The following is a 24,968-nucleotide window of genomic DNA, read 5'->3' on the forward strand; positions in this document are numbered from 1 at the left end:
TTTCATGGCCTAAAAGTGAATCTGGTTTTTATTTGTTATACTAAAACATATGCTAAATCTTTATTATCAATTACTACAAACCCACCTAATGGGACGGAATACTGACAACAACCTGACTGACTATACTATGACATGATTACAACCACACTAGATGACGCGATTGACCAGACTCAATAAACAGACCAAACATTTTTGTTTGATTCTATTAAAGGGTGCATTATCTTCCAATACGAACGTCAACAATAATGCAGATATTATTTATAAAATACACCACTGGTAATGTCACACATTACCAAATCCTTACATTACAGTGATACATGTATACTATTTAATATTAGTATTTTTATGCTATCTATGTAACAGATAAAAATCAACCTCCACTGAGAGGATTCAAACTTTAGACTCTTTAATACGAGAGTCCAGTGCTCTACCAATTGAGCTAATAGAGAAATTCCCACTAGCTACTGCCAGGAGCACTTTATACCAACACTACTACATCTATATATCCATATATCTGTCACATTTGTATATCATGTGTTATATATTATATCTGTCTTTTTTATAGAATGATTCAGTATCCGTCTATGGTAATGTAAAACTTTCCATCATTAAACTTGTTCTACATGGGCTAGGTTTCCTTGACAAGTCGTCCATAACAAGGATGTAGAAACAACAGTGACATCTTTTTTCGTCAAATTCCATTTGTTGGGAAGCTGGTTGTGTTGGTGATGATGATAACTAGTTTAACGTGCCCATATACCACTAGGGTTTCGAACATGCCCATCCCGAGTCCGACCTCCGATAAGATCGGTGGGCAGAATTTTGAAAATAGCAATTAGTAAAAAAAAGTTAATAGATTAAATAAAAAAAATAAAAAGGTTACAAGCCAAAAAATAAAAAAAATTGACTGCTCAGCCGAATATTTATATAATTTGGAGCATTTTAGAAGGACAGTCCAAAATTAAATAAGAGAAAGAGGAGAGGATTGGACTATTTAATAATATAAATAAAAAAAAAGTAATTTCGACATAAAACTTTGAACGCAGATCTAAAAGTTTAAAGTCCGATCGATATGTCCACGCGAGTGGCCTCGTTAAGGCCGTTTGGGTGCACATCTTAAAGGGACGAGATGGGTTGCATCCCGTCAAGAAAACCCCTAGATTGACAGTCGATAGACGTTGAAGGTGTAGTGCTGTGCTGAAATACAGATCTTGAGAAGCCGGATCTGTCTGAACGAGAGGGTATCAGACTAGGGTATAGTCCAGTCATCATGGGTTGGTATAGTGGTGTGGACAGGCCTGACTCTGGAGGATACGAGATGGTATCACTATAAAGCAAGGTAAAGTTTAGAAAAAGAGTAGTAGGGGCCGATCCTGCTTCCTATTTCTTCTTAGAGTGGGGCGGTCAATCCTAGTGTAGAGACTAAATGTGAACAGCCGTGGCGTTCTGCAGAATGGCCGTCATACGAGTCACGAAAAAAACTAGTCGATAGTCAGACGGAGAAATGACGTGGAGGCAAGGAATCTCGCTAAAAAAGAATCCAACCTGGTGGTGCAGGCTGTCGAAACGAGAAATGTTCCAGCGTTCAATCAGTTCCAATGGCCGCATGTGTTGGGGGGGGTTTTCAGTCACAAGTGAACAAGAAACTTGACCATATAGATAGTGAATGAGGGAAGTTGTCAAGTTTGGAAGGGAAATGAAAGGAATATTTTATTAATGACACCTCAGCACATTTTAAATTATGGCTATGTGGTGTCTAACATATATGGTTAGTTAATAGAAAGATTTAGGTAATCTGTTTTTGCCAAATAGGTTACTCCTATTGGTATTTAAAGCAGTAATGGATTTTTTCATATGCACTTTCCCATAGACGAGGGGTGGGATTTATCTCAGTCGGTTGAGTGCTCCCCCGAGGTGCTTCCATCGCAGGATCAAACCACCTCGGTCGAATCTTTTCAGCTGATTGGTTTTTTTTCTCTCTCGTTCCAACCAGTTCACCACAACTGGTCAAAGGCCGTGGTTTGTGTTTTGCTGTCAGTGTCTGTGTCTGTGGGAAAGTGCATATAAAAGATCCCTTGCTGCTAATGGAAAAAGGTAGCAGGTTTCCTCTTTGGACTATGAGTCACCATTTTCAAATGTTTGACATCCGATGATTAAGTAATCAGTGTGCACTAGTGATGTCATTAAATAAAACCAATGTTAACTCTTCCCATAGACAGGACAGTACATCAGACCTTGTGATGAAAAATTTTGAGGATTGCGATTAATGCTTCTCTAACTTAAGATATTACCTTAATGATACCATATCAATTCACATGCTAAGGGGAACTGAAAATTCCTTTCCTTGAATTAGTCTCAGGGTAGTGATGGGGAGCAGAATATTGTTAGCTGTTCTTAAATGGCAAGAATTGGTCTTTGATGTGTCTGTAATATTTGGGTCTCTGGTTTGGATGGAAGAAACCTGAGTCCATTGAGGGTGATCGATCCTACGACCCATCATTCCCAAGGTGAAAATACGATCACTAAGGTACATTCCACCCCTTTGTCAACTTGTAACAACAGAATCTCAAACATTAAGTTCCAAACTGGTTGATCTTTTTGGACCAGTACAAGTATGAAAATATTAATTGCTTGGTGTTATTGTGGTACCGGCCTTGGTGCCATAGTGGACTTGACATTAGATTCAAGGCTGGTATTACTTGGTTTTGTATTTCATTTGAAGATTTAGATTTTTGTTGCTGCTGTTGTTGTTGTATCAGTAGTGACTAATGCACAGCAAGTTTACAGACTCAATGACTCAGGTACAAGACCACAAACATCAAATTTACAGATGACTGTACATATATCTTGAGTGGAAGGAAAGAAGGAATGTTTATTTAAAGATTTACTCAATACATTTTAATGACGTTTATATGGTGTAGAGCATATGGTTATGGATTACATATAATGAGAGACGAAACTCCCTGCTGTAATGCAATGGGATACTCCCTCTGATTAACAGCAAAGAATCACAGACAGGGTAACACATGCCAACGACCTGTTACACACTGGCTGGAATGAGAAATAGCCCAATGGGTCTTGATCCTAACCTGATGGCACATCAGATGAGCACTTTACCACTGTGCTACCTCCCACCCCTCAAAAGTGGAAATAATTACAGCACTGAAATAAAAATTTTTAAAAGGATTTAACATATTGAAATTATAGATTTAGAAGACGGTGGGAACATGGATCAAATTGCTATAATAACATAACTTTTAAATATAATATGATGTAATTCATTTCTATAAGAACTAGAATAATCAGTTTGTAATAGTCTTATTCAACTTACCGTACTAGCACAACAACAATGCTATACGACCCTGAGTTATAACCTCCACTGCAGAATTATCTCCCCTTGCCGGATGTATAACCTACACCCGCACATGGGTTGACCGTATATCCTCGTTTTTGATTCTGCAGTCCTCCATTGTTATAAAATATTTTTTTTTTTTAGAATTGGATAACATGGCGAGTGTGGAAAGAGTTGTAGGCATCAACTCCGCTGAACATTGTGATGGGCATCATGGTCACCATGACAACATCATTCCAGACAATGACGAGACTCCCAGTTTGTGTGCACCTCTCACCAGAGTTTCGTCATTCTACACTCCGTCAATGGAAAACAAACTGCAGCGGAAGCTCAAGTTCTTCTTCATGGATCCATGCAGTAAATTCAAAGCGAGACGCAAAATACCATGGAAACTGATCCTGCAGATTTTGAAAGTTATTGTTGTTACCGTACAGGTAAGTTATGTGCTTAGCTACATGTAGCTCTGGGTGAGCAGAACATTTCGCCAATTTATATTTTAATCTTACAAAATTGCACAAACCTAGTTATTTTCAAACAATATATCAGTTATTACATTAAATTATTTTACCAAATTAAAATAAAATTTATCAATTGTTTTTAAAATTAACAGTGGCGAATTTGCCGAGTGCTAAAGCTATCCCTGGTTACATGAGAAATACCTGAATATTGTCAGTAGCAGTTCACAATTGTTAATATTTTCACAGTAGGTGCCATATGACAGGAACACAGTGATGTTCATTACTGTAAGCATGAGAAGTTGGTTGAGTTGGACTGTGCAGTAGTTGCTGCCTAGTGACTGAAGTAGTGGCTGCCTAGTGACCGAAGTAGTGGCTGCCTAGTGACCGAAGTAGTGGCTGCCTGCTCAACGAAATAGTGGCTGCCTGCTCACCAAAGTAGTGGCTGCCTAGTGACCAAAGTAGTGGCTGCCTACTGAGCGAAGTAGTGGCTGCCTGCTCACCGGAGTAGTGGCTGCCTGCTCACCAAGTAGTGGCTACCTGCTCATCGAAGTAGTGGCTGCCTGCGCACCAAAGTAGTGGCTAGCTGCTCATCGAAGTAGTGGCTGCCTGCGCACCAAAGTAGTGGCTGCCTGCTCACCAAAGTAGTGGCTGCCTGCTCACAAAAGTAGTGGCTGCCTGCTCACCGAAGTAGTGGCTGCCTGCTCACAAAAGTAGTGGCTGCCTTCTGACTTAAGTAGTGGCTGCCTGCTGACCGAAGTAGTGGCTGCCTGCTCACCAAGGTAGTGGCTGCCTAGTGACCAAAATAGTGGCTGCCTACTGAGCGAAGTAGTGGCTGCCTACTGAGCGAAGTAGTGGCTGCCTGCTCACCGAAGTAGTGGCTGCTTGCTCAACAAAGTAATGGCTGCCTTCTGACTTAAGTAGTGGCTGCCTTCTGACTTAAGTAGTGGCTGCCTGCTCACTGGAGTAGTGGCTGCCTGCTCACCGGAGTAGTGGCTGCCTGCTCACCGGAGTAGTGGCTGCCTGTTCACTATAGTAGTGGCTGCCTGCTCATAAAAGTAGTGGCTGCCTGGTCATTGAAGTAGTGGCTGCATGCTGACTGAAGTAGTAGCTGCCTACTGACTGAAATAACTGTGCTCAGGACCGACAAAAACCCCCACAACATTTTGCCTCCGGTTTCTCCTTGGGGTTTTGTTCTGTGATGTTTGTCAAGTATTTTCCTCTTTTAACAGGTCTATTTGTTCGGGCTGCAGCGGTACAGCATCGTGGAGTATTTTGAGAAAAACCACATTGCTCTGAAGCACCTCCTACTTAAAAACTGGGATCCTTCCTTTGAGACGATGCCCTATCCACCAGCAACTGGCGCATACGCCATTTACACACGACAAGAACTTGCTGAATATATCAACTTTGCAATGTATCAGGTAATACTTAAATGTATATTTCAAGTTTAAACAATGCAATGTTACAAATTGTGCTGGTCTTAAAAATAATATTTGTCAGAACCCAGATGATACATACAAATTGTTTTTACTCTTTCTTTTTTTTACCTCTGGGTGTGGGTGGGGGTAGGGTGGGGTGATCTAGCCCAGTCAGAGGTGCTTGGGTTTTAGGATTGAACGTCCTTAGTTTTCTGATTGGTTTGGTTTTATGCATCCCAACCAGTCCCACGACTGGTATATCAAAGGCTGTGGTATGTGCTGGCCTGTCTGTAGGATTTTGCATATAAAAGATTCCTTGCTGCTAATGGAAAGATGTAGCGGGTTTCTTCACAAGACTATATGTCAGAATGATCTAATGTGCTCTTATGGTGTCATTAAACAAAACAAACTCACTTTTTTTCTCTTTAATCATAATTTCTGTTCTTTCATTCCTCATATAAATTGTTTAAAACTGATTTTTGAATCAAAATTTATAAATTACAAACTAAATTACAACAAATCTATATTGTTTTTGTTTAAAGATATCTTTCGGAAAAATAATTATTTGCAAAGATAAGTATGGCAGAATATACATTACAAGTCTTTTCCATTTTCATTTTATTGTTATTCTAAATGTTTCAATAACCCCTTGAATTTCAAATTATTGAATTTTGACCGAGTGTCCGTTTTCATTGTTAAACATTTTTCTTTGTTTGTTTCAGTATTATCACACTCCCAACATAGCGCTGGCTTCCTTTCGATACAGAACACAAAACGAAACTTTGATACCTCCCATGGAATTTTGTCAGCAATACTACAACACTGGCAAAATATTTCCAAATGGATCATTTATCATAAACCCAGAAATAGTATTTCGTATGTATTACACTGGAATTATTTTATATTCTAAATGCACTAATGAGAAATTAGAATTTGTTAAATAAAGTGTTTATTTAGCTGGGGAAAAAGATAAAAAGTACAGTGAAACCTCTTTTAACCGGACACCCATGGAACAGTTTTAGAGGGTGTTTGGTTTAGAGATGTTGTATTCTGTAGTGATATTTAAAAAGTTATCACGAAAAACATTCAGTTTTGACGGAATTCTGGTTTATAGAGGGTCCGGTTTTGAGGGAATTTTGGTTTATAGAGGGTCCGGTTTTGAGGGAATTCTGGGTTTATAGAGGGTCCGGTTTTGAGGGAATTCTGGTTTATAGAGGGTCAGTTTTTGAGGGAATTCTGGTTTATAGAGGGTCCGGTTTTGAGGGAATTCTGGTTTATGGAGGGTCCGGTTTCAGAGGTTTCACTGTATTAGTAATTTGGTAAAGTTTGTTTCATAATGGTTTGTAAAAAAATGTAGGATTTTTGTTAGCAAAACAAACTGTGGAAAAATAAAACATCATATGAAAAAAAAAACTAAAGTGACACCCCCTAAACCCCCACCCCCAAAACCTACCCCAGACTTCTTAATTCTATATCATAATTTTATATATTTCTGTAGGGCTAATTAGTCAACTACCGGTCCAACCAGAAGGGACTATAAGTTTCATCTCCGTCTGTGTGTCTTGTCTGTCCGTCCGTCCATCCCACATATAGTTTTTCAGATATTCAGGGATGTGAGAGCTAACCGGAAATGCATTAATGCACTTTTCCATTTCATCTAAAAAAACAAAAACATGATTTTCAATATTGTTGACCACACAAGGTTCATTTGCATGTTTTCACGGTTTATGATGTGTGCCTTATATTATAAGTTATAACCAGTTTAGATTTGTTAGCATTGAATGCAATTTTTGGCAGTTCCAGGGGTTGCAAACAACAATTTTCCTTCAGGGGCTCTTGAGCGGCCCCTGGACCCCGGCCGCAGTAAGCTTTTTTGTTCCAGCCCCTCACATCCATGTATATTAGGCAGACATTTTGTATATAGCTTTATCATGTACTATTACAGATCAAGTTTAACTTTCATGGTGATTTACCCATTTTTGACAGAGTTATGGCCCTTAAACATAGGAGATATGAAAACACATTTTCCAGACTTTTTTTTTAATGCCTCACGATATTGAGCTGAAATTGTGTATATAGCTTTATCATGTACTGTTAAACGGACCAAGTGTAACTTTCATGATGGTTTACCCATTTTTCACAGAACTTTGGAGATTTGTTGGACCCAGTTGGGGACATGTATTTCTTTAGCAGGACTCTCAGAATGCTTGCTGTAGTTGACATTTATTTATTGGTTTAAAACCCCTCTATAATTGCATTTCTATGAGATTCAAATCTTTCAGAATCTCGGGCATAAAGAATTTCTTACTTACTTAACTTTGTTTTTATTTCTGTTTCTTATAGATTGTTTTGATCTATTTCCTATTGAGTTCTGGAATACCACAACAAACTCCACAGACTTCATTTTTGACATTGATCAGGTCATGAAAAAAACTAATAACTCTTTTGAATGGGACAGGTATGTCCTATTTTTGTTTATGTTTCCATGAAAATTGAAAATTAATTTAGTTTTACCTTATGACATGTTGACATATACTGCCTATCTCATTTCATTGCTTCTCTGACAAAAAATTGAATGTATATACAGATTTTTTGTTACATAGCATTATTTATCCTATAACATTTACCATAATATTATAAAATCCTCAAAAATTAATCAGAATTGCAAAAAATACTGGTCTGCTTACCAAATGAGAATGAAAATACTGGCAGATAAGTTTAAAAATATTACCACTAATGACCTTTTTCTGACTAAGCAAATTATTTTTAGTTGGGTTATTTTTCTCAATACTTTATTACTCCTATTTCATTCATTAAAATTAATAAAATATCAAAGTTAATCTGCAATAAAATGGAGGTTTTAACATGTTTTGTTTCAATTAATGAGCATTTGAAGTTATTATTAGTCTCCTACCACTCCAACTGGAGAGGACTTTAGGTTACATCTCCATCTTGTCTTGTCTCTCTGTCCATTCGTCTGTCCCACATATAGTTTTCCTAGTGTTTTTTCACAATGCCTTGAGATTTTGTGTATTGCTTTATCATGTTCTGTTACAGAGCAAGTTTGACTTTCATTGCAATTTACAACTTTTTCACTAACTTATGGCCCTTGAACTTGGGAGATATAAAACTTTGTATTCCGGACTTCTTTTTTTCCCACATTGCCTCATAATATTGAGCTGATATTTTGTGTATAACTTTATTAAGTACTGTAACAGATCAAGTTTTAACTTTCATTCCAATTTACCCTTTTTTCAAAGAGTTATGGCCTGTGAACTTAGGAGATACAAAACATTTATGGACCAGGCTCCGTATTCATAAATGTAATAATACCTAAATACATACCTAAAGTACATAGATAAGTATTATACATTGACTTAAGTACGTCTATGAATACGAAACCTGGGGCCTAATTCACAAAGGTCTCTTAGGCTCTGCTAGACAACAAAGCATCCTCTTTGCAAGTCTTTTAGCATTGCACTTTGATATCGCAAAGTTGCGAGAGTTTAGTGAATTACATCCCTGGTATGGGACATGTATTGCTTGTACTCTCAGAATGCTTGTTCTTGTAGCTATATTTTATTGTTCTGTAGGCTAGTGAAAATTCTGGTGGCCTAGTTTTGTTTTTCGCCAGTACTGGTAACTAATGAGAGACTTTTCATTTGTACGCTCCTGTTACTTAATTAATTATTGCAGGTTGCTGGAAGTTGACCTCAAGCTGTCGTACAATTCTTACCACTTGAATCTGTTTGCTGCTCGCTGGGGCCCTGCCTGCTTCAGTCTTAATATTACGGTGAGATATTTTGGCCTCATTTTAATATTTTGTAAAAGAATGTGGTATACACATATGCTAAAATTATCAGGGTTCTTGTTCTCAAAGCCTAAAGCAGGTGATCATTGAAGAACTTTAAATAAAATTTTGAACATCCGACAACATGTATTTATTTTAAACGTTTGAACATTTGAACAACGAACACTCCAGAAACCTGAAATGATGTAAAAACAAAAACTCCCGAGAACTGAGTGTGCGCAAGTCTGTCAGTGGTCTCACAACAGTACTGTTGAAATATTTCCAGCAAACTATTCTTTTAACAATCATGATTTAGGGTACAGCAGCTATTAGAAGGGTAATGATTTGGCGATTCAGTATTTTACTACATATCCATTTAATCTTACTATAAAGACAATTCAGACTGTGCAATAAAAAAATATTTTGTTGAACATATGTGTGTTACAGAATCTCGCATGTGTGGTAAGTGTTCACCCAAATGACGTTATGTTCCTAGCCAGGACGTTCAGCGTTCCGTCAAATCCATACAATTCAATCAACTTTGCAGACAAAATAAATTGTGTTATTTTACTAAACTTTTGTTAATCATAATATAGAAAGGTTGTATGTGTAATAAATACTAGTGGTTTGCACTCATTTATAGTGGAGGTGGGACGTAGCCCAGTGGTAAAGCACTCGCTCGATGCATGGTCGGTCTGGGATTGATCCCCGTTGGTGGGCCCATTGGGCTATTTCTCGTTCCAGCCAGTGTACCACGACTGGTATATCAGGGTGTATACTACCAAATCAAATCCCATAGACGACAATAGTAACATATGTGACTAAAACTCCTACCTGCAACGTATCAACCGACATAAACGCCACGGATATAAATACTACCACCCCTCACACTTAAAGTGAATCAGAAAAAAATGGGGGTGAAGCTGCTCGTTTCTGAGATAACGGGTAGCGTCTATGACTACCCTAGTTCCGCACAAAATTCGAGTACTTTTTTTTACAGGTACCCCATACATGTTTCAAGCACAAGGCTACTTGACACATTGGTACTAGATGAAATAAAATTGCATTTTTTTTTAACCCAGATAAAACTATTATTTTTTACAACCAACACACTCACATTTATAACCAATCACAGGACTTGTGGTGTTCACTTCTCTATCAAAAGTTCGGTGCACCTCCAAATTTGACCCAGCCGGAAGTTATTTGGTCTAGTACTACCTATACTGATAACATACATTTTTCAAAAAGTGTCCAGCTATGTGTCTTTATGACAACCAGGATCTGGTGTATTCTGACATAAACTGACAACCTCACTGATACTGTTGTTTCTACAGTGCAACCTAATATAATGTACACCTCAAAAAACATATATTGCATATAGTTTTGTACAAATGCAATATGTCATATTAAACAACAAAATGTTTTAAAATAAAACTCCTGAAGATATTTACTTTCAGTTGGGTTTGTGTACTCAGGTATATATATAGAGACAACAAAGATAGTCAGAGTACCTCTACCCCTTTAAAGAATTCCATTAAAACACATGCACATGATTGACCCCTAGATTATGAAGACCTTAACAGGCACATCAAAGAAATATCAGTATTTAAAAAATACACTGTCTGAGGAAGGAAACACAAACATGACTGTACCTGTATGAAGTAATGACTTAATGTCCTGAACATTAGTGTTGGGAGGAAATCCTGTATGCTGGGTGTGGGTGTCTCCAAGTTACCAGGTGTTGGAATTTCAAATCCATCGGCCATGCTGATTTTCATAATGAACCATGAAAACCATTGGCAGCCACCAATATTCCTGACTATATTTTATTTATAGCCTACTGTAGTTGGAGGTTTTAATAGTTGTGATATCTGGAATTATCATGCAGCTTTCACACATTTATTTTTGATTAATTACTGAAAAAAACTATTTTTAAATGACAAAATTACCCTAACATCTATTTTCTTGCATTATTTTCTAATCTGGATGAATACAATATGTATATTAGATGTATTCCTACAATCTGTAATCCAGCATTTTATTTAGCTAGTAACATTAGGTAATACAGCTTTAACAATAAAATAAATTATCAACTTAATCCAAGGCAGATAATCAAATCTGAAAAAATTGGTTCTGAATCTAGTATAAACTCAAAATGCTTTTCATGAGAGCTAACTAAGTGATTATTAAGAAAAAAAAATTATCTGGAGATCTAAGTATATGTTTAACAACCTTATTGTTATGTACAAATAAGAATAGAAGGCACAATAGTGAGAACAAATTTAATTATGTTTTTGGTAAAGTTTTTCTTCAAATTTACTTACATTTTTTTCAGAAAACTACTATTTTTTCTAAAATATAACTTAGCATCCTATAAATATGTCAAAATGACAATAAAAATCAAGTTCTTTACAAATTTGAGTTTTCAGAATTTCATACATAAAAAATTAACAATGTTAATGGAAACTAAAGACATTAACCCACTATTGGCACATGTTATTTTTAATATAAAAATAAATTGCTATTAAAATCTTAGTTCAGGTTGCCTATATATAATACCATATTTAAGAACAGTTGTACGGTATATGGCAAGTCAAATACCATGTAAAAAGAAATTATTGAAATCTTTACAGTATGAATTATAGGCCAAAACCAACTTTTCTTCAGTGCTAACTTTGATTCAAACTCCATTCAGAGCCATGTACAGAGATTATTGTCAAGGTCAAGGTCATTGTGAACTTGCATGGTCGAGTGATGGCTAATTAATCAACCAGTATAGTTTAATTAAATAAAATGACAAAATCATAATATTTTTTATTATGCACTGAATATGTGCTATAGGGTGTATACTACCAAATCAAATCCCATAGACGACAATAGTAACATATGTGGCTAAAACTCCTACCTGCAACGTATCAACCGACATAAACGCCACGGATATAAATACTACCACCCCTCACACTTAAAGTGAATCAGAAAAAAATGGGGGTCAAGCTGCTCGTTTCTGAGATAACGGGTAGCGTCTATGACTACCCTAGTTCCGCACAAAATTCAAGTACTTTTTTTTACAGGTACCCCATACATGTTTCAAGCACAAGGCTACTTGACACATTGGTACTAGATGAAATAAAATTGCATTTTTTTTTAACCCAGATAAAACTATTATTTTTTACAGCCAACACACTCACGTTTATAACCAATCACAGGACTTGTGGTGTTCACTTCTCTATCAAAAGTTCGGTGCACCTCCAACTTTGACCCAGCCGGAAGTTATTTGGTCTAGTACTACCATCAAAGAATGTGGTATGTACTATCCTGTCTCTGGGATGGTGCATATAAAAGAACCCTTGCTGCTAATCGAAAAGAGTAGCTCATGAAGTGGCGACAGCATGTTTCCTCTCTCAATATACATGTGGTCCTTAACCATATGTCTGATGCCATATAACCGTCAATAAAATGTGTTGAGTGCGTCGTTAAATAAAACATTTCTTTCTTTCTTTTTTCATTTATAGTGCACAAGATTTATTCTTGCGCACTATAAAATCCTTTTTATTGCAACTCAAAATTCATTTTATGCAAACCAGGAAAGGTACATACTTGGAAAACTAGGGTCAGTGACTTTACGACACATACATGTATATTTGGAAAACTAGTGTCAGTGACTTTACAACACATATATTTGGAAAACTAGGGCCAGTGACTTTACGACACATATATTTGGAAAACTAGGGCCAGTGACTTTACGACACATATATTTGGAAAACTAGTGTCAGTGACTTTACGACACATATATTTGGAAAACTAGGGCCAGTGACTTTACGACACATATATTTGGAAAACTAGTGTCAGTGACTTTACGACACATATATTTGGAAAACTAGGGTCAGTGACTTTACGACACATATATTTGGAAAACTAGGGCCAGTGACTTTACGACACATATATTTGGAAAACTAGTGTCAGTGACTTTACGACACATATATTTGGAAAACTAGTGTCAGTGACTTTACGACACATATATTTGGAAAACTAGGGTCAGTGACTTTACGACACATATATTTGGAAAACTAGGGTCAGTGACTTTACGACACATATATTTGGTTTAGGTTACAATAAAGATAGGGGCAGGACGTAGCCCAGTGGTAAAATGGTCACTTGATGTGCGGTCGGTTTGGGATCGATCCCTGTCAATGGGCCCATTGGGCTATTTCTCATTCCAGCCAGTGCATCACAACTGGTATATCAAAGGTATGTGCTATCCTGTCTGAGGGATGGTGCATATTAAAAATCCCCTGTTACTAATGAAAAAATGTTTCCTCTATAAGGTTATATGTCAAAATTACCAAATGTTTGACATCCAGTAGCCAATGATTAATAAATCAATGTGCTCTAGTGGTGTCGTTAAACAAAACAAAAAAAACCTTTAACAATAAAAGTATTAACTGTACATTTATTTTTATTATTAATTAAAAGCACTTCATAAACGCAGGAAAATACACTTCATATATTATAAATCCATTTTATATTTTGCAGGTGGCTTTTGATAATCGCAATAGAGATGGGCAGATGTTGATAGCAGTGAATATGGATGCCACTGAGATAAAATGTCATAACATGAATCAACGTGAGTAATTTAAAAATGCAAATCTATAATATTGAATTAGTTGTCAAAACTTGGTATTGCCAGGGTAATGGTTCAATTATTGGGCCATTACTGTGTTTGTGTGATCTGTACATAATCTCTGTGACTAATAATAACCTACTAATTCATTAGTCCCATACTGGTCCGACTGGACGGAATTATAGGTTTTGTCTCCGTCTGTCTGTCCGTCCGTCCGTCCACCTGTCCATCCATCTATCACACATAGTGTTGGGAATCGGTGCGGAATTCCATCATTGATCATCAGTTACGATTAATTTGCTCAACTTTAGATTGCACAATCAGTTAGAATTATATGAACATGACACGGATTTATACATTAGGGACCTTACAAATGGCTAATTTTACATTTTGTATACATAAAAATATTTATCCTATAACTTACCCAGGATATCCATGTCATAAACCCATGTGATAATTTTAGTGTATTAACCCGGTTAATAATGGTATGCAAATTTGCAAGGTCTTTAGGCAGTGTCTGCGCTTAACTTTTTTTTTGAGTTGCCATCTGGGCAAGTGGTGACAGCACTTTCACTTGCCCGGATCTATTTTCACTTGCCCGAATAATATTTTCAAAAAAAACAACAATATTGCACAAAAATAAATCGGTCGCCAGGAGGGCAACCTTACTGTGGGTTTTCAGTCGCCCGTCGTCATTTTCAGTCACCAGGGGCAATCGGGCGACCGTTAAGTTTGAACCCTGTCTTTAGTTAATGTGTTGCTGTGAATAGACCTCTTTCACATTCCCATTGCGCACATGCGCAAAGAGTACCATCTGTTGCCGAATTGGACGGTATCGAGGCTATATACAAATTGGGGGGCATAATCGACAGTTGTCATGAGCGTCGTGAGTAGCTTTATAGGAGCTGTGAATCTCTAGCGACTAACGTACATATTTTGTAGAAGATGTTAAAATGGCTGCAAAAAACGGTTTACATTGGAATAGTTTAAGACCAAAAGCAGTGAAACATTAACTTACACGAAATCTTTGGAGCCGCCTGTCAAGGGTATTTTAACAACACAAAATTAAAAGATTCATACAATAAAATTAACTTTAGTGGAATGTGTTTTTTCTTTTAACAATTAGAATTATAGTTAAATACTCACGCGGATTTCCAGTGATGTTTAATACTCCACATGTATCAGTATTTAAAATTTAATAAAATATGCCTCCCCTTCCCCCTAAAACCCCCCCAACAAAACCCCTAACTCACATAAACCTTTATCATAGCTCTATTTTCCCCTTATCTTTTCATTAAAAAAAGACAGTCGTACAACTACTAATCAGTGTTACATGTCTAACCACAAATTATTTATTTATTTATTTATTTATTTACTTATTTATTTATCTTATTTTATTTATTATTTTATTTTATTTTCACTATCATTTATATCAAATACATACAACTTCACTTGAAATAATATCTGATATTTACGAAGTTTTAAAACATATATGAGCCGTCACACGCGAAAACCTACAACTTAGCATGACGTCAGAAACCGAGTAAATGCAGCTCAAAGTTTGACATCACATGTAAACGCAGAAGTAAAAGTTGAAATGCTGTTTGCGTTGTTTGTTTTGAAGAATTTAGAAGATGACATCTTCTTCTTTACATGAAGATCAGATTGAAGTAAACTTATATTTGTATGTACAATAGTGTTTGGTTACTATTTTGTATTTTGTACCTGAGAACATTGGTCGAGATCATCAGTGATACCATCAGCACTTTGATACACATTTACAAGTATAGGGAGAAGTCCTATATATCGATATGGTATGCAAGTATCACATGTTTTTATAATGTACATGATTATACATAACAAAGTGCAGCAACCTTTCCAGGGTGGTAGATTCATGCAACCCGATACGATCCTAATTTGATGTTTGGTCTAACTTATGATAGTGTATATAACTTTAGGCCCATAGCCAGCATGATTAGCTGGGGGGGGGTGTCGAAATTTTATGTAAACGGAACTCATCAAACGCAAGCGCCGAAAGCGAGGAGCCGTAGGGGGGGGGGGGATTGGGGGGGGTCCAGATATATATAGATATGGGGTAATCATAATCAGTAATCATAATCGATTACATATTTTCATGTAATCGTAATCGTAATCGATTACTCTGTTTGAGAATACCATGTAATCGTAATCGTAATCGATTACATCGCTAATGTAATCATAATTTATGATTACTTCCATGATTACTACACTAGGATTAAAGTTTCAAACTGTATGAACTTGCACCTTTTTTTTTATGATTATATATTAATCATTATTATAGCATTCTTCAAAGTATGTAAGTTAGGAAAATATTTATACAAAATAATAAGAAGGCATGAATCTATGGTTACTTAGTTTTAAATAGAGTTCTGTACACATATTATCATATTCTCCTTAACTGTTTTATACCAACACCTTCCATTATGTCTGTAAATGATGTTATTATGTACCATGTTATGTACACCTGGTAAGCTATAAAACTTCAAAGGAAATTAAGAAGGAAATGAATAAGTAAATTGAATATAACGTACATAATCTTATGAAAACATGCCTATTATGGCTTTTTACCTGTCAAGTGAATCAGTTAATTTACAAGTTGACTGAAATAATTGATTCTCCAGAAGTCACGTGGCAAGAAAGTGCTGGAGCAAAATATTTTCTGAACTGGTAGAACACTAAAGAAATATCCTATTCTTTTAATATTTTTTAATTTGTGGGTTATATTACTTTATACCAATGGTTACCTAAAATTGTAACGATTGTAGTGATGCTTTGGAGGGATGGGTTATATATGTTAAATAACTTATTGCTGTGTGTGGATTTGGCTGCCCAGTCAAGCTTACAGACAAGAGATTAAGGTTGTGTGCTGTCCGTCTGCAGTCATTAAAGGTAGAGTAAACTCAAACAAGAGATTTATGTGTAGGAAAGATGCATACCCGGACCATCAACACATACTGACACTTTAACACATGAAAAACGCATAATTGTTGAGTTAATAAAAAAACATGATTATTCCTGCTAACTGGGAGCAGCCATTTTGTTTTGTTTTTGTGACGTCCGGTGGTATATGACTTGTAAAACAACATAAATGACTTGATAGTATAATAAACTATTTAACTAAATATATTTCAATTTGCATCAATAGAACGAAATGGAGTTATAGTATTTTTCTTTTTTAAAAAATCCAAAGAAAAAAACCCCATATTATTAGGCCTATTGGTACATGTATGCTATGTTCGAGCAAAAAAACGACCACTCACGATACCCAAGTGATAATTTTCTTTTCTTTGGGACTACGTAATTGGTAAGTTTTGTGATTTTAGATGGGAAAGTCTACTTAATCAAGGGTTTTACAGAATTACTTACAGTAATAAAGCAGACGGCTAATCGATTACGATTAGAGGGGTGTCCGTATGGTTAACACACAGTACCCTGTGATCTTAATAAAAGAGGCACGTCTTTTTAGTGTGTCTAGACACAGTGTCTGGGGACTGTCTAAATATACACCTGCCAATCAGGAACCACAGGTACAGGCCACGGAAAGAAAAGACCAATTAACTAAGAAAACACTCCGATTATTATTTCAGTACATGGGTTAATTTATGTACAAACCATAATACAGTTATTTCAACACTTTGACAGTGGTGGTTTATTTTGTATTAAACATAAATATATAATTGTTGCTGGTTTACTGGGATGACTATTATTACAGAATATTGCAATGCATCCACAGAAATCAGGTATATTTTGTTTTATCAGTTTGAAGACAAATTCCTGACGTGACACGTTAGGTATTACGTAACCACCAGCTCGCCAGAGGGCGTATTCACTGGGATGATACAAAATGGCTGCACCCGTTATATATAATAGCCGTCACATTTAATCGTTTTATTAATTAACTATACGATTATGCTTGTTGATATTAAGCAATAATGTGTATTATATATCGTTGAATATGCATACCAGGCCAAATGCCTTAATTGTCCCTTCCTTTAAGACTAACAAAAGCAAAGAGTCTGCCACAGTACAACTGATTGCATGCAACACTTTTGATGTATTTTGTTGTTTGATGTAACTCGGACTTTTGATAACTGTAAACTATATGTCTTGTTTTATGTAACACTGAACTAGAGCAGTTCGGCGATTAAAGGGGCATGCTTTGGTTTCTTTTAGCAGCTTGGGGATTAACACACACGTAATTAGGTTTTGTCATTAAATATAATATGTTTTAAATATTCATGTAATAAGTAAAGTTTGTTTTGTTTAACGACACTACTGTAGTACATTGATTAATTAATTATATAATAAAGAGACCATCCTGAGTTTGTAGCTATATTATCACGCTGTTACCTAGTCTAATCTGTTATAAATAAAACTTACATCTTTCTTAGGTTAAATAATCTTGCTTTGAATTTAAATAGCTGTATATGCAATACAGTTACATTTCTGACCATTCTCAGGTTGGTAGCAACCAAGAAGTCGGAGGGGTGGGGTGGACTATAGCCCCACTTTTATAAACCCGGTTTAAAATATGGCTTTTTGCCCCCCCCCCCCACCTCACCAACTAAACTGTGTCCCTCCACTACAGATTGTGCCCCCTCCCCTCCCCCAACTCCAGATACCATTCCTACGAGCCTGATTCTAATGTTTTATAGCTCAAATTTCATATGTATCATTTAATTTTATTGCAAATACCGAACAAAATTTTAAATCCCGACAAGAATCCTGAATGTATTTATTTGTATAATGCTGTATAAATATTTAAATTATGTTAAATACAATAAATATCTGCATACATACACGCGCGGACACATTAATATTATTTCAGCCCATATCCGATATTTATTGCGTATGAATCCAAACTGATGGTTTGTCGGGCATTGACAACAAAATATTTTTTATTTTGTGATAAGCAATAATTCATAAATGTCTCCAATAAGTTTTGTTGGATGTCGACAGAATTTTTGGGTTCCCTACTGATAGAATAATTAATCATGGAGATATTCACATTCCTATTGCATGGCCTCCCATTCTCCATGCCCCCCAACTTGTCCACAGGTCTATTTTTGCGAGATCTCGCGTGAGTTCGCAGTTTGCATCCTCGAGTTACCAATGGCGGTGACTTTAGTACTGTGATTTACTAAAAAATTGAAATCAAATGTTATTTTAGAAGTGTTAATGGATAAATAGAATTCGCTACTGGTGTTTTTTAATATGTAAAATATTAACCTCGTCTAGTTAATCGGTATTTGTCAAGGCTCGGTTGATATTTTCCATATTAAAAAACACTTGTGACGAAACCTCTATATACCAAACCAAAAACTTGCAATGACAGCAGTTTCAATCATTTTTTTTTTTTTTATTGGTCCCCAACCAGAGGGCACTATAGGTTTCATCTTCATCCGTCTGTCTGTCTGTCTGTCCATCTGTCCTACATATAGTTTTCCAGATGTTTTTTTTTTTCCCCGGATGCCTTGAGATATTGAGCTGAAATTTTGTGTATAGCTTTATCATATACTGTTACAGATTAAGTTTGACTTTCATGACGATTTACCGGCCTCGGTGGCGTTGTGGTTAGGACATCGGTCTACAGGCTGGTAGGTACTGGGTTCGGATCCCAGTCGAGGCATGGGATTTTCAATCCAGATACCGACTCCAAACCCTGAGTGAGTGCTCCGCAAGGCTCAATAGGTAGGTGTAAACCACTTGCACCGACCAGTGATCCATAACTGGTTCAACAAAGGCCATGGTTTGTGCTATCCTGCCTGTGGGAAGTGCAAATAAAAGATCCCTTGCTGCTAATCGGAAAGAGTAGCCCATGTAGTGGCGATAGCAGGTTTCCTCTCAAAATCTGTGTGGTCCTTAACCATATGTCTGACACCATATAACCGTAATTAAAATGTGTTAAGTGCGTCGTTAAATAAAACACTTCTTTCTTTCTTTCTTTCTTTCTTTCTTTCATGACGATTTACCCATATTTGACAGAGTTATGGCCCTTAAAATTAGGAGATACAAAAATTTGTCGGGTCCGGTAGGGGACATGTATTACTTTAGCAGTGCTCTCAGAATGCTTGTGTTAGTGTTGTAAAGGTGGAAGTACAGACCATGACTACATGAACAAGATGTTAGTGTTTGTTGTTGTTGTTTGTTGTAGAGAATTCCAATGGAGGTCTCAGCCAGATTGTGTTTGATGGTTTTGTTATTGGCGTGTGCATCCTGTCATGTGCACTCTGTCTACGATCAGTATACAGAGCTCAGAAACTGAGGAAGGTACTTGCTAAACAATTAGTTCTGTTTAGTCATTTATTTCTTTAAAGCTCTAATCTTGAGTGTATTTTTAGTATTTAAGCATTTGGAATAGCTTGTAATGTTGTTGTGGGGGTTTTCCTGTGACGCATCATTCTTAAAGGGGAAAGTCCTGAGTTTGGAACCATTATAACATTCTTATGATTAACAGAGCTTGTTTGATCACTGAAATTAAATATTAAAGATATTTTTTTATTTAGAATATCAATGTCTGTATGATCACGGTGCTTGTTGTCATTTTATTGTTGTAGTAGCCCAAACCTGATTTTACCTTCCAGTAATTGACAATAACAGACAATCCTTAATTTAATATGTAATTTTATTCACCACACAACCTGTTATACGAAAACATCTTTACAATGGCTGCAAACTCAGGACAGTCCCTTTAAATAAAAAATACTCTACAGTGTTGTAAGAGAAGAAACAAGAACTTTATCAGATGTCTAAATGATTTCAGGAAACAGTTACATAATATTTTTCAGCAATTGTTTCGACAACTCGGGACAGTCCCTTTAAATAAGAAATTATCTACAGTGTTGTAAGAGGAGAACCAAGAAGCTTTAAGTCGGCCCTACAAAAATTGGAACGTATAAGACTAAAGTCGTCCTGTTTAGGTGTTCTCACAGTACGATTCGATTGCATGCGACAAGTTGGTGAGACTAATTTGCATAATGAGAACGCCCCTTTAATGGATGTCTAAATGATTTCAGGAAACGGTGATATTTTTCAACAATCGTTTCGGCAAGCAGTTGTCCATGTCAGACAAGTCTGAGTTCATCAACCTGTGGTATCTCCTGATCATCATCAATGACATCCTCACTGTCACGGGTTCAGCCTTCAAAATTCAGCTGGAGGACCAGGTATGTGGATTCTGTTAGCGTTACCAAAGTGGTGTTTAAGAAAAACACAAACAACTCGGCAGGGTTTAGGGTTTATTAGAACCAACCATCAGGTGGAGTTTAATATCCTATTTATTACCCATAATCAGTCTTAATTTATATCCTTCAACTGTTCGAATCTATCTTTTGTTAGTGCTATGAAATCGTAAAACCACTGTTGGCCATGATTGTGCAATTCTGTTATATGTTAAACAATCACAGAATGTAATGAACGACATAATTTGCAAGTAATGACTGGATTTATTCGGTGGATGACACAGGGCTACAATACCTCGTGTTCAACCCAAGATGACGACATCGAGATCTCATTCTAATATATGACATCATATCGTGAATATGAATTGTGTCCCACTAAACACCAGACAATGAAGATTAAATAACTATATGATGAAACATCTCCCTCCTTTTAAAGTTCAATGTCGTTATCAAAATGTTTTTATATTATACTATATGTATGTTACATATTGAAATACTCTTCACTATGAAGATTAGTTCACTGCACAGTTCACTGAAAATAACCTTGATTTAATTAAATGTTAAATTGTATGTTTTTCATATTTGTTGTTTCTTTTCAAACTATCCTTGTCCACTATATGTTAAAATCCAACTACCGCTGTATTTTGTATACAACAGTAACAATACTAACTGAAAACTAAATCTGTCCAGCAATCCATGTTTACCACAACTTCAAACATGAGAGGTTCCACAGGTAGAGCATTACAACTTCTGTTTAATAAACTTGAAACTAACACTTCTGTCACTAGCCTGTGATAATTTTAGAATGTATGTAAATAACTAATATGAAGACCATGCAAAACACTGCAGCCTTCTTAGTAAAAGAAACTTTTCATAATTCGAATTTCACTTTGCTCTGCTTTTACACAAATGGCATTAACACACATTGCTCTGCTTTAACACAAATGATATTTGTGCCATTAACACACACTTTGCTCTGCTTTTACACAAATGGCATTAACACACATTGCTCTGCTTTAACACAAATGATATTTGCGCCATTAACACACTTTGCTCTGCTTTTACACAAATGGCATTTGTGCCATTGACACACTCTTTGTTCTGCTTTTACAAATGGAACACACTTCATCCTCTCTGACACGAAGAGGTCGGGGTGCTTTGTAACTACACAAAGCTTGTGTCTTATGTGTAGTAGGAATCCATGGTACATCAGTATCCTTCGAAATTTATATCTTCAAAATTGTCGTCCTTTGAACTGAATTTATGTGATGACTGCGGTGAATGATCAGAAGTAGCGGACTGGAGTGGAGATGGCACTTGTTGTAGATGTTTGCTATTACATCTTAAAACACCAGTAGGCGAGTTGATTAGGTAGGTATGGTTATCTGGGTCTTCTGTGACAATCGTACCCGGTTTGTCCAAATGTTTTATCTCCATCTGTTTTTATCAACAAAGGTGTAGCTCCATGCCTTCTGTTATAGTTGAACTTGTAGTGAGCTTTAGCTTCCTAATCTGCTTTCCACATGTCTGTATCACTAACAGGAAGTCTGGGGATTTTGGTCTTGAGTTGTCTCCCCATAAGAGCAACAGCTAGACATACCACAATAGTTCTGTAGTTGAGTAAAGCTATCGCTAAAGACTACGGGCTGAGAAGTTTGTTTGCTACCTTCACAGTGCCTGTGGGAAGATGGAGTTACTTGTCTGGTGACGAAAATCAAGTTCTTATGCAAAATCTCTGAATTCAGCACACTGAAACTGAGGCCCATTGCCATGTATAGCGAATACATGCGAATGGAGAATTAAAAACTCCACAGCAATTTCCACGGCATTGCTGATTACCATGGGCAATTGCATGGGTTGCATTATTGTCAGATAGTCCTTGCCCTGATGTGTACAAAGATCTGCTCTTAGGTTTTGCCATGGACGTTCTGGTAATGGTGTAGTTTGGAGGGGTTCACTTCTCTGGGAAGGTCAATGATCACGGTACACTTTGCAGGTGTCAGTGAGGTCTTTAAGATCTCTGCTAAGCCCTGGCCACCAAACTGCTTTTTAAGCATTTTGATGATACTTGTGAAACCGTTGTTGTGTCTCATGCAGCTTCTGAAGAATATCGTTACGCTGACTGCTTGGAACGACAATCCTGCCATTATAGACCAGCTGTCCATTGATGAGTGAAAGTTTTCCTTGAGCTTGGTCATATGCCTGGAGGTTGTCTGGGGACCAGTATGGCCAACCATTTAGGACATACTTGATAACTTGTTGCAGTTTTGGATCATGAACTGTCACTGAACGAAGACGTTCTGGACATCTTGTTGAGACTGGCCAGTTTGATTCTATGCCATCAACAAAAGCTGTCATAGCTTCAGAAGGTTCCACATCATTGATCATATGTGGTACTGGATTTCTAAACAAGGCGTCCGTGATCACCATTTCCTTGCCAAGGTACATGTACAAATTCGGTATTTTAATGCATTAGTTGGATCAAAAGTCTCTGACAGTGCACAGGAGCTTTATCAATGTCCTTACATTTGATAAGAGGCACCACTGGCTTGTGGTCAATCTTTAGTTGAAAACTGTCTAAACCAATCAAATTTTTGGCAAATATTTCACACGCCCAAGTCGATGCCAAACATTCTTTCTCTATTTGTGTATATCTTCTTAATGTTCTAGAAGCATATGCGATTGGAATGAGTCTGTCTCCATCCCACTGCATGAGTGTAGCACCTAAACCATATCTGCTACTGTCTGCACTTAATACAGTCTTCTGGTCCGGACAGTAAAACCATAACATTTATGAAGAAGAGAGTTTTTTCTTGATTGACTCAAAGGCCTGTTGAGCTTCGCCCAGGTCCATGCAGTATTGTTCTTCATCAAATCAGTAATAGGTTTTCAGATTGAAGCCATGCCTGTTGCAAATCTACTCAAATAGTTGAACATACCACAGAGTGTTCTAAGTTCAGTCAGTGAGGTGGGTGGTGGCATTTTCGTGATAGCTTTCACCGTATCTGGATCAGGGCAAACTTCATCTACATTGATGATATGCCCAAAATATCTCACCTCCCTTTTCTTGAAGTGACACTTTTCTTTGTTTAACTGTAGTCCGCTTTGTTCTATGCTTTTGAGAACTGCATTCAAGCACCTATCATGCTCCTCTTCAGTACAACCATACACAATAGTGTTATCCATTATTGCATTCAACCTTCCAAGAAATCTAGCATCTCTGTCATTTTTGTTTAAAAACACTCAGGACCTAGTGAGATTCTCAATGGGAACCATTTAGAAAGTGAAGTGACCGAAAGGAGTGATGAATGTTGTCAACAGTGAGTTGTCCTCTGATAGGGGTATTTGAAAGAATCCTGAAGTAGCATCAAATGTTGTGAAAAACGTGGTACCTGACATATGTCATCCAAATTTGGTAACATGCAGCATGGTCTCTTCACATCCTCATTCAACCATTTGAAATCAGCACAGATCTGCACAAGAACAGATAACAGATAACAAGAGCCATTGGTGCCTCCTTCACTTCCTGAATTATACCTGCCTTTTCCATGCATTCCAGCTCTGTTTTAACCTTCTTTTGTAGAGGAAATGAAAAGTGCCGTGCTGTCGTTACACATTATGATTGTATCCCTTACTTCATAGTGATGCATACTGGTTCTGTTTTTAAAAGTCTTGGTTTGTCAAATACATTTCCATGAACTTCATCCAAACATTTCACGAAGCCCATTTTCTCTGCGACTTCTCTGCTAAGCAGATTATTACCAACTCAATTTGTGACAACTATCATGCGTAATCTGAATGGTTTGTCTTTGACCATGGTCTTGGCAAAACAATTCACCCCTGGTGACATTGGCACCTGTATCAATTTCGAACTGTATGTCTCTTCCTTGGATTTGTAGTGTGGTAGTCCATGGTTTTGTGTTGTCTGTGATGAGAGTATCGAGGAAAACTTCACCTTCATCTGTATCAACTTCCTGAGAGTCTGCCTCAACTTCTCTTACACTATTGTACATACATTCAAAATGTCCTTTCTTGTGACATTTTCTGCATATCTGTCCTTAGCTGAACAGTGCCCATCTTGAGCATGATCTTGACTACACGTACCAGAC

The 24,968-nt window shown here is 36.8% G+C and overlaps 1 protein-coding gene across 2 annotated transcripts in view; it reads left to right on the forward strand.

The window, feature by feature from the left end:
* Nucleotides 1-24,968, forward strand: part of LOC121375696 (mucolipin-3-like) — a 40,591-nt gene that overhangs the window by 4,297 nt on the left and 11,326 nt on the right. For both annotated transcript variants that reach the window (XM_041503287.1, XM_041503288.1), the window contains exons 2-9: nucleotides 3,497-3,786; nucleotides 5,040-5,231; nucleotides 5,951-6,104; nucleotides 7,572-7,686; nucleotides 8,925-9,021; nucleotides 13,552-13,642; nucleotides 19,833-19,948; nucleotides 20,695-20,844. In XM_041503287.1, coding sequence (XP_041359221.1) covers nucleotides 3,497-3,786; nucleotides 5,040-5,231; nucleotides 5,951-6,104; nucleotides 7,572-7,686; nucleotides 8,925-9,021; nucleotides 13,552-13,642; nucleotides 19,833-19,948; nucleotides 20,695-20,844 — 1,205 coding nt within the window. The remainder of the gene's footprint in view (nucleotides 1-3,496; nucleotides 3,787-5,039; nucleotides 5,232-5,950; nucleotides 6,105-7,571; nucleotides 7,687-8,924; nucleotides 9,022-13,551; nucleotides 13,643-19,832; nucleotides 19,949-20,694; nucleotides 20,845-24,968) is intronic.

This window comes from Gigantopelta aegis, chromosome 6 (assembly GCF_016097555.1).
Source record: "Gigantopelta aegis isolate Gae_Host chromosome 6, Gae_host_genome, whole genome shotgun sequence".
Lineage (NCBI taxonomy): Eukaryota > Metazoa > Mollusca > Gastropoda > Neomphalida > Peltospiridae > Gigantopelta > Gigantopelta aegis.